Source organism: Chiloscyllium punctatum, chromosome 19, assembly GCF_047496795.1.
Source record: "Chiloscyllium punctatum isolate Juve2018m chromosome 19, sChiPun1.3, whole genome shotgun sequence".
Taxonomy (NCBI): Eukaryota; Metazoa; Chordata; class Chondrichthyes; order Orectolobiformes; family Hemiscylliidae; genus Chiloscyllium; species Chiloscyllium punctatum.
In genome coordinates this window covers 72,681,597-72,692,761 of record NC_092757.1, presented here as the reverse complement: position 1 = coordinate 72,692,761, position 11,165 = coordinate 72,681,597, and the positions used below count along the sequence as shown (strand labels likewise).

The window sequence follows — 11,165 nt, the reverse complement described above, 5'->3', positions numbered from 1 at the left end:
CGTGTTGACGGATGTACTGAAGCTTGGGGCAGCTGCTGCCAAGGCGCGGTGGGGAAAGACCACTGTGTAACAGCTGCCTGCCTACGCACGGGGGTCTGACGCAGTAAGGGGGCTCCACTGACACCCCTGCTAAATATGTGGATTGTAATCGTACAGACCTGTATATATGAATGATTACTCTGTCCCTGTATGCCAAGAAATTGAATGTTTACATATGTATGGCATGACCAATTGTACATATATTGTACGAAATATTTTATGAATAAAATATATTTTTGAAATTTAAAAACAATCGATTTTCCTACTCCTCGGGTGCTGCCTGACCTACTGTGCTTTGATTTCCAGCATCTGCAGACCTCGCTTTTGCCGTATACACTTAATGGTAAGGTCCTGGGGAGGGTTGCTGAACAAAGAGACTTTGGAGTGCAGGTTCATGGTTCCTTGAAAGTGGAATCACAGATAGATAGGATGGACCAGTTGGTCGTAAGGTCTGAATGACTCTATGGCTGGATTAGTGGTGCTGGAAGAGCACAGCAGTTCAGGCAGCATCCAACGAGCAGCGAAATCAACGTTTCGGGCAAAAGCCCTTCATCAGACTCTATGGCTCCCTTATCTACTTAATAAGTTCCCAAATTTGGACCAGACAGTAAGGGGCAGAATCTGAGGGCGATCACAATCTCCGCTGGGGACAGGAAAAGTCAGGATTAATGCCTGTGGAATGTTGGAAGAATGCTGGCTGTGTTTGCTTTTCACACGGTCTTTTTGGCTATAATACACGCCCGAGAACATGTTAATAGTCCACAAGCATGCCCAGTCTCCCAACATCTCCACGCATTTTACCCACACAGGCAACAATGAGCGAACACATAATGCGCTCCGGAGATGGGGCTCTAAGATGGGGCTCACACGCTACTTGCTGAACTTATTGTTGATCTAAACTGCAGCATTATTGTAGGACCAGAAATGTACTTGACAAAGGAAATCGCTGGCTTCGTTCGGCATCGGAATTTTGCACGTAAACAGCATAACGTAAAACATTCATGCCCGTGATTTGAGACCAGCGGTGAGCACGGACCGAATAAACTAAAACAAAGAACTGCGGATGCAGGAGATCTGCAGTAAACGAAAAAAAAACATACAAATTGCTGGAGAAAGTCGGCAGGTCTGGCAGCAACTATGGAGAGAGAAATGAAGTTAACGTTTCGAGTCCAGTGACCATTCTTCAGAACAGACGAAGGGTCACTGAACTCGGAACATTAACTCTTGTTTCCCTCTGCCCAGATGCTACCAGCCCTCCTGAGTTTCTCCAGCACTTTCTGTTTCTGTATCAGGGAAAGAATGTTTTTTGTGACATGGAGAGAGAAGGTGGTTGTGAAGTGGGTGCCGTGGATTTGAAGAAAGTCTTGCATTTTAATTAACCCATTGGCAAAATGTAGGGGAATTTAAAAATATATACATTTGAATGGGAAGACGATACTTCGATGTGCCTTTTTTTAAATCGGAGAAGTGCTGTACTGAAGTACTTTAAAAAAAAATCTCATGGGATTTGGACTCAAGGACGGAAATGTGAAGTAACTGAGTGTGGTGGGGCTCACTATTTCATTTAGCTTCGAGGGAATTTCGATTTGTACTGTTAACTGCGGATAAGTAACTTTCTGTTCACCGAAGAGCAAACCCGTTCAATTGCCAAGTACGAAACTCTTGTCCAAACTATTGTACTTAAATGTAAAACAAAATTGCAGAGCTTTCTAGAGGCGGCATGTCCCGCAGAGTCTGCATTGTGTTAAATTTTTGTTTCGTCTCAATCCAAAGTCCAGCCTTTTACCAGGTTCAGGTGACTGGATGGTCATGTCCAGCGGCTTCAACTTTGAAAAGGAGGTGTTCGAGCTGGGCACAGAAGCAGCTCCTCTCGTAGCCAGGGGAAGAGAAGTAAAAGCAAGGAATGGTTGAGAGTGAGGGGAGGAGGAGGGTGTGTATGTGTGAGTGTTTGAGCAAACCCCGGAGGAGGTTGAAGCTGATGGGTCCTCAAACATCACCCGATCTCTGATCGCCAAGGAGATCAGTGCGTGCTCCCTCCTCCCATCTCAGACTTTATAAAGGGAGAGGGGTTCTGCGAGGTAACTGGCGGTCAGAAGGCGGGGTGGGGGGCAGGAGCTGAGCTGGTGCAGCTCCAGCTGCTGAAGGGTCCCCGGGAGCACAGGCGCAGACAGAAGCGGGGGAAGAGCCGAGGGGAGCGCTGTCAGTTCCCCCGGTGGTGCTGAAAGGGAACGCCAGCCCTCCAGCCATGGGGGCGCTGTCGCTGGCTCTGCTCCTGCTGCTGCTCTCCTTGGCCGCGCTCTCGCGCCAGCGCGAGCCGGGCGCCGCAGCCTCTTACCTGAGCGACGGCCGTTACTGCGCGGAGGCGCGCGGCGCGGGTTACGCGCGGATCTCTGACGGGACGTTGCTGCTGTGGCTGGAGGGGGAGGCGGAGCGGGAGGCCGGCCGTCCCCCCGGCTGCTCCGTGAGCACCGAGCCGCGGGCCGTCAGCTCCTTCATGCGCGAGTGTGAGCTCCGCGCCGCCCCCCTGCCGCCCGGCACCGAGCTGAGAGACGCCTGGAGCCGGTGCCAGGCGGGACCCGAACACACCCCCCTCCGCAGGAGCAAGAGGGGCTTCACCTACCCGGGGACCCTGTGGTGCGGAGCCGGTAACAACGCCGACAGCTACGATCACCTGGGTAACTGGAGCCCGGGGCTGGCGCTAGATTAGGGGATGGGGGTAATAATAAAAAAAAGGGTCCATCGCCCCTCACGGTCCTGATTACAGGGAGATATGAAAGAAATTGGCGCCGATGATCAGTGAGCTAGTACGGGCACGAAGGGCTGAGTGGCTCCCCATCCTCACTCCCCCTCCTCATTCTCCTTATCTCTCCCCCGTTACCCCTCCTCATCTCTCTCCCCCCCCAACCATTATCCCTCCTCATTCTCCCCATCTCTCTTCCCCCCCCCCACCATTATCCCTCCTCATTCTCCTCATCTCTCTCCCCACCCCATTATCCCTCCTCATTCTCCTCATCTCTCTTCCCCCCCCCACCATTATCCCTCCTCATTCTCCCCATCTCTCTTCCCCCCCCCCACCATTATCCCTCCTCATTCTCCCCATCTCTCTTCCCCCCCCCACCATTATCCCTCCTCATTCTCCCCATCTCTCTTCCCCCCCACCATTATCCCTCCTCATTCTCCCCATCTCTCTCCCCACCCCATTATCCCTCCTCATTCTCCTCATCTCTCTCCCCACCCCATTATCCCTCCTCATTCTCATCTCTCTTCTCCCCCCCCACCATTATCCCTCCTCATTCTCCCCATCTCTCTTCCCCCCCCCACCATTATCCCTCCTCATTCTCCCCATCTCTCTTCCCCCCCCCCACCATTATCCCTCCTCATTCTCCCCATCTCTCTTCCCCCCCCCCACCATTATCCCTCCTCATTCTCCCCATCTCTCTCCCCACCCCATTATCCCTCCTCATTCTCCTCATCTCTCTTCCCCCCCCCACCATTATCCCTCCTCATTCTCCCCATCCCCACCTCTCTCTCCCCCCGCCATTATCCCTCCTCCTTGTCCTCCCCTCTATCTGAGCACTGTTGTAATTGTATTTTTTTTCTTGTTTCCCCCTCCGCCCCCCCCAATTCCCAAACCCAGGTGAGTTCGCGGAGACGGATAAATGCTGCCGGGAGCATGACCACTGTGAACATGTCATCCACCCTTTTGCCTATTCCTACGGCCACAGGAACTTAAGGCTGTACACCCTCAGCCACTGTGACTGCGACACAGAGTAGGTAACACCTGTCCGGGGCCCCTGCTGGGTCTGTTCGCTCAGGAATTGGAAGTGTGTGTGTTTTGAGATAAGTGTTTGGACAGGGGAAGTAAGTAGATATGCCAGGAAGTGCTACCTTTTGACTAAAAGTTTTGGCAAATAACAGGAAAGCCAGGGACTCCAGAACTTTGGATGTTTTCTGCATTGAAATGCTACATTTAGTTGTTGTAAATCTTAGGATTTGGAGAATACTGAAAACACTAGTTTCAGGAACAATTTAAAAGGGCTAATTTAAGCAGGAGTTAAAATGTAAAGATGAAGTGACATCTTTTTTTTCTGTGCTCACTCTTCCTTTCCCTTGCTCTCTCCTTGTTTCTCCTCACAGGTTAAAGAGGTGTTTAAGAAACGTTAACGACACATCCTCAATGGTTGTGGGACAGGCATTCTTCAATGTGTTAGAGGTCCCCTGCTTTGACCTAACCTACAAGGAGCAGTGTGTTGAACGATATTGGTACGGCTGGTAAGTTTGCTTTTAACAATCAGTGTTGTAAATCAAGCAACAAACAGACTGAGCAGTGGAAACAGCAGACACTCAGCTCTTTCCATTTTATGATTTCTCATAACCTGTACAGTCAGTTTCACCATCATGGGCTATCAATTCAAATAATGTATGTATTAACGAGCCATATGCAAATTCATCACACACAACCCTTGATTTTCCAAGTACCTTTATTCTGAGCCAAGACTTCCTCTACACCACACTTGTTTTGGGATCATAATCCTCTACTTTCTAAATAATCTGAAGGGTTAACACAGGAGTTATTTTCCCTTTCACCAATGTAAATCTGTTTGTTTTAAATTACAAATAGACATGAAGGTATAAATGTAATCTTATCCTTGGTCCTTATGGACAAGCGCCCCTGGGTGGCATTATCCAAAAGCATAGTGTTCATTTTTATATGTATGCTAACAAAAGCCAGTTGTCCCTCGCCGTTACCTCTCCTGAATCCTCCACTTGCCAAGTTATTAGACTACTCAATGCTGGGTGAGTGACAGTTTCCTCCAAATGTCCTCCTTTTAGTCTCTACTCCTAATTCCATTCCCTTGCTACTAAGCCCGTTCTTCTCACTGGTAACTATGAAACTAAAGCAAACATTTTACAACATGAGTGTGATAACTGTTAAATGAGCTTCTGATAATCACAATGACCATTTCTAATGAAAATCTTTCTTTCCATCCCTGTAACATTGTCAGATTTTGCTCATATCTGAGTTCATGTGAAACTTTTATTTATGCATCTATAGTCTTTAGATTTGAAAACTCCAATGCAATTCTGGCCTGTCTCCCACATTGTACCCATAAACTTGACCACATCCAAACCTCTGCTACTTGTGTCCTAACTCTCACAAAACCCTTTAGCTTATTATGCTTGTGATGACTGAGACACATTAAATAAAGGTATTACTTGACCAGTAATCAAAGTAAAATCTCATCTTTGTTTTCAAGTCACTCTACAGCCTTGTCCTCTTTACCCGCCTCTTGTTTACAACCTGCTGCAATATCTGTGATCATTTTATTTTGGTCTTGTGCATCCATTGATGGCACTGATCCCTAAACTCAAACTTCTGCCCACACCTCTCTACTTCTTTACTGTACATTCTTCCTTTAGCATACTCTTTAAACTAAACACTAAGCTTTTTGCCTTCTTACCTATAGTTCTTGTAGTGGCTGAGTCTACTATGAACTGAAACAGTTTCAGATGTGTTATATTTGTATAGCACTTAGTGTTGTTAGTATTGTGCATACTTTTTCCTATGCTTGATAACTAGACTGACTTCTATGGTTATATACCAAACCCAACACAATTGCACAGAATTAGACTTTGAGCATTTTGAAAATGACATTTTGTAGATAGTTAATGCTTTCATGTTTTCAGTGCCCATTTTAAATAGTTAATTCATATTTAAACAAACTTGTAGTGGTTATTTTTGAAAAGAGACTTGTACAGAACTTTTATTTCTAAATTCCACTTACTGTTAACCAAACCATAACAACAACTGGTTCATTCAGTTCATGTCAGTTAACATTATTTCAGAAATCAGTTAAAGTATCAATCCAGATTTGTGGTTGTAAAGGAAAGATTACACTTATTTTATACTCCAGAAAATTTTTTTTAGCCAACAGTTTTCATGTGTCTGTGGTTTGGACACTGGTAAAACTATAAAATGATGGGACAATAGTGTGGAATCATTCAGGGTTTAAGAGGTTTCAATTATTTCTGTTCATATCTAAAAGGTGTAAGAAGTATGATCATGTTCTGATCGCAGTACCCAGGGAGTCTGGGCTTTATGATTATGGAGGAGAATTGATTGATCTTACAGTGACGCAGAATCCAACTTCAGACAGCTCAACATCATTTTCTTCGATAAGCAACATCCCATCTTTTACAGCAGCTCCAGAAACCTCTAAACCAGGAGCTACGTGGCAACAGTCAACACTTGGCCAAATGTTTCATGCGGCGGAAGATGTCCTCAAAGTCATGGTTTCTGTCACTCCAAGTTCTGCCCCTAGTACTGTACCTAGCCCTGTGAGCAACTCTGAGAACAACAAGACCCATGTTACACTGGACAAAGCCAAGAAAAAGAAAGGAAGGAAAAGCAATAAGAGAAGAAAGGGGAAAGGGAGGAAGAAAAATCGCAAAGCGAAACTCTATTCCAAAACCACCGAGGCAACTAATGTATTGCCAATTCTTGAAAAGAAAATTCCCAACAAGGAGAATTATTTCACTGAGATAGAGAAGATTAGAAATAATGAATTTAACCATCTTTTTGACAATTCTCTGGATTTAGGGATAAAAGAAAATGCGTTTAATGATGTTATGAATGATGAATCTTACAGAGTGGACAGCTTCACACAGGTTTATCAGATGCCTTCTGTGGCTGCAACCAAACCTCTTCGTAGATTTCAAAGTTATGGAGATGAAAGTTTTATACCTCTTGCATTTACACAAGTTCCTAATTCTGAATTCTATAGTGAGGGTGTGACTGCCAAATCACTGCTTAAGTTACAGGATGCACATCAGCTCCATAGAGAAGAAGCATTTACACAACCACCTACAAAACCCAGTCATGATTCTCACTTCAACAAACAAATTTCTGTTTTAACAGTGCTTATGTCTGGACAACATAGAGCCGAGGTGTCTACTCCACTAACTGTTCAGAAAAAGCTTAAAGTGGCTACAAACGTTAAGCTGAAAGCAAACCAATCAGCTCCTCCCTCAGAAAGAAAAAACAAAAAGCCACGACGTAAAAGGAAGGGCCGAAGGAGGAAGCATCAAAAATCTAAAGAAAGCAAGCTGATTTTACCAACAGCTTCTAGCAAGACTAGTCATGATATACTCATTAACTAGGAATGCATATTAAAGTGTGTCATGCATATAGCTGCCAAATGACAATTTATAAAAACTTTGTGACTGCAGAAAATGTCTGACTATACAATGTAATTGTGAGAAAGTTAGCTTCCTGAAATAGACTCAGTGTATATATTGAAGTTTCTTATTGTTCAGAATTGGTTCAACTGTTGGACCATGATTTGTATCAATGGACCCAAATACACCATAGAAAAACCTTTTATAGTTTAATAAATCTAATACCTTTCAGACATAATTAACTCAGTATGTTTTCTCTACTCAGTGCAGGTTTGAATGTATTCAGCTACTGAATCCTATTCAGCTGGGTTCAACTTGCCTCTTCAAATAATTTCAACAAATTACAGAATTGTACTGTAATGGTGAAATGACTCATTTACAAATGAATGATAGTGATATTACTATGAAGAGTGCTGGGATTTACTTGAAATGTCAATATGTGTGAATTGACAATTGAGAATTGTAACTTTTGGCCAAGTTCAGATGTAAAACCTAGTACTGGTGATTGTGCACTGCAAGAGACATTTTGTCTTTCAATTTACGAAAACTGTTTACAATTTTCTAGTTTCTGAGGTCACTTATCAAAGGGAAAGATCCCTTTATGATTTAGTGATCTTCAATTTTTTTATTCATTATCTTTATGAGCAATGTAGACTAGGAACTACAAGTGATTCTATACTTTAATATGTTCAGAAGTATTCAGACTTGTGGCTAAACTTTTACTAAATTTATAAATATAACAATATGATATATAATGCTTTGAATTTTTATGCCATGCCATTTTCAGTGATATGACTACTGACTTGAGTGTCATTGGGATAAGGAGGAAAATATTAGGAGGGGGATCTCATTTTAGACTGACTAAAAATTGATGAGTGAAGCATGGATGTGAACGTTAGTTAAACATCTCAACTAAAATACACCTAAGGTTCTATCTGCTGTCGGAGGTGGGAATAAAATAGCGTGTGGAACTATTTTTAAGGGATATTAAGCCCTGTGTCCTGGCCAAATATCTATCCCTCAAGCAACATCACAAAAACAGAGTTGTACAGCAAGGAAACAGACCCTACACTCCAACTTGTCTACACGTAAGACAAGTTTTCCCAAACTTTAGTCCCATTTGCCTGCATTTGGTCCATATTCCTCGCATCATTTTCTGCTCATAGAACATAGAACATAGAACAATACAGCGCAGTACAGGCCCTTCGGCCCTCGATGTTGCGCCGATCAAAGCCCACCTAACCTACACTAACCCACTATCCTCCATATACCTATCCAATGCCCGCTTAAATACCCATAAAGAGGGAGAGTCCACTACTGCTACTGGCAGGGCATTCCATGATCTTACGACTCGCTGAGTGAAGAACCTACCCCTAACATCAGTCCTATATCTACCCCCCCTTAATTTAAAGCTATGCCCCCTTGTAATAGCCGACTCCATACGCGGAAAAAGGTTCTCACTGTCAACCCTATCTAACCCCCTAATCATCTTGTACACCTCTATCAAATCACCCCTAAACCTTCTTTTCTCCAAAGAAAACAACCTCAAGTGCCTCAGCCTTTCCTCATAGGATCTTCCTACCATACCAGGCAACATCCTGGTAAACTTCCTCTGCACCCGTTCCAGTGCCTCCACATCCTTCCTATAGTATGGCGACCAAAACTGCACACAATATTCCAGAAGCGGCCGCACCAGAGTCTTATACAACTGCAGCATGACCTCAGGACTCCGGAACTCAATTCCTCTACCAATAAAAGCCAGTACGCCATATGCCTTCTTCACTGCACTATTTACCTGGGTGGCAACTTTCAGGGATCTGTGTACATGGACACCAAGATCCCTCTGCTCTTCCACACTACCAAGTAGTCTACCATTAGCCCAGTAATCCATCTTTTTATTACTCTTACCAAAGTGAATCACTTCACACTTAGCTACATTGAACTCCATTTGCCACCTTTCTGCCCAGCTCTGCAGCTTCTCTATATCCCGCTGTAACCTGCCATATCCTTCCTCACTGTCTACAACTCCTCCGACTTTCGTATCATCCGCAAACTTGCTCACCCAACCTTCTAACCCTTCCTCCAGGTCATTTATAAAAATGACAAACAGCAATGGTCCCAAAACAGATCCTTGCGGAACACCACTAGTGACGGCACTCCAAGATGAATCTTTGCCATCAACTACTACCCTCTGTCTTCTTCCAGAGAGCCAATTCCTAATCCAAACCTCCAACTCACCCTCAATGCCATATCTCTGTATTTTCTGCAGTAGCCTACCATGGGGGACCTTATCAAACGCCTTACTAAAATCCATATATACTACATCTACCGCTTTCCCCTCATCTACCTCCTTCGTCACCTTCTCAAAGAATTCAATAAGGTTTGTGAGGCACGACCTGCCCTTCACAAAACCATGCTGACTATCCTTGATCACATCATTCTTATCCAGATGTGCATAAATCCTATCCCTTATAATTCTCTCTAAGACTTTGCCCACAACAGAAGTGAGACTCACTGGCCTATAGTTACTAGGATTATCCCTACTCCCCTTCTTGAACAAGGGAACCACGTTTGCTAGCCTCCAGTCCTCTGGCACTACTCCTGTAGACAAAGAGGACACAAAAATCAAGGCCAATGGCTCTGCAATCTCCTCCCTTGCTTCCCAGAGAATCCTAGGATAAATGCAATCAGGCCCAGGGGACTTATCTATTTTCACCCTTGCCAGAATTTCCAACACCTCTTCTCTACATATCTCAAAGCCATCCATTCTACTTATTCGTGCCTCAGTATTCATATCGACAACAATGTCCTGTTCCTGAGTGAATACTGACGAAAAGTATTCATTCAGCGCCTCCCCAATCTCTTCAGCCTCCACACGCAACTTCCCATTACTATCCTTGATTGGACCTATTCCTTCCCTAGTCATTCTTTTATTCCTAACATACCTATAGAAAGCCTTAGGGTTTTCCCTAATCCTACCAACTAAGGACCTTTCATGTCCCCTCCTTGCTGCTCTTAGCTCTCTCTTCAGGTCCTTCCGGGCTACCTTATAACTCTCAATCGCCCCTATTGAACCTTCACGCCTCATCTTTACAAAGGCCGCCCTCTTCCATTTAACAAGGGATTCCAACTCCTTATTAAACCACGGCTCCTTCACACGACCCTTTCCTCCCTGCCTGATAGGTACGTACTTATCAAGGACACTCAATAGTTGCTCCTTGAACAAGTTCCACATATCAATTACGCTCTTGCCTTGGAATCTACTTTTCCAATCCACACATCCTAAGTCATGCCTCAACGCATCATAATTTCCCTGCCCCCAGCTATAACTCTTGCCCTGTAGTACACACTTATCCCTCTCCATCACTAGAGTAAAAATCACCGAATTGTGGTCACTGTCCCCAAAGTGCTCACCTACCTCTAGTTCTAATACCTGGCCTGGTTCGTTACCCAGAACCAAATCCAGTATGGCCTCACCTCTTGTTGGCTTATCTACATATTGTGTCAGGAAACTCTCCTGCACACATTGCACAAACACTGACCCATCTAACGAACTTGAGCTATAGCTTTCCCAATCAATATCAGGAAAGTTAAAGTCTCCCATAACAATCACCCTATTACTGTCACTCTTCTCCTGAATCATCTTCGCAATCCTTTCTTCAACGATTCTAGGACTATTAGGAGGCCTGTAAAAGACTCCTAACAGGGTGACCTCACCTCTCCTATTCCTAACCTCTACCCAAACTACCTCAGATGGCAAATCTTCATCCATCTTCCTTTCCACCGCTGTAATACTATCTTTGACAAGCAAAGCCACACCCCCCCCTCTTTTACCCCCACCTCTGACCATACTAAAACATTTAAACCCTGGAACCTGCAACAGCCAATCCTGTCCCTGATCTAGCCAAGTCTCCGTAATAGCCACAACATCGAAGTCCCAGGTACCA

At 44.5% G+C, this 11,165-nt stretch overlaps 1 protein-coding gene across 2 annotated transcripts; it reads left to right on the top strand.

Moving 5' to 3' along the window:
- The first annotated feature begins 2,133 nt into the window (after positions 1-2,133).
- Positions 2,134-7,456, top strand: LOC140491467 (uncharacterized). Of its 2 annotated transcripts, none has more exons than XM_072589660.1 (4): positions 2,134-2,714; positions 3,677-3,809; positions 4,177-4,302; positions 6,087-7,456. In XM_072589660.1, exons 1-4 carry the CDS (start codon positions 2,285-2,287, stop codon positions 7,198-7,200), a joined length of 1,803 nt encoding a protein of 600 aa, XP_072445761.1. In that variant the 5' UTR covers positions 2,134-2,284; the 3' UTR covers positions 7,201-7,456. The 2 variants fall into 2 exon arrangements, with proteins under 2 accessions (XP_072445761.1, XP_072445760.1); XM_072589659.1 differs by having other exon boundaries at positions 4,177-4,311.
- Positions 7,457-11,165: the final 3,709 nt, after the last annotated feature.

Excerpts from the sequence above, each read along its gene's own strand:
- LOC140491467 (XM_072589659.1), top strand. The coding sequence starts at position 2,285 with ATGGGGGCGCTGTCGCTGGCTCTGCTCCTGCTGCTGCTCTCCTTGGCC. Across the intron at positions 3,810-4,176 it reads CACTGTGACTGCGACACAGA|GTTAAAGAGGTGTTTAAGAA; the intron begins GTAGGTAACACC and ends TTCTCCTCACAG. Across the intron at positions 4,312-6,086 it reads GAACGATATTGGTACGGCTG|GTGTAAGAAGTATGATCATG; the intron begins GTAAGTTTGCTT and ends CATATCTAAAAG.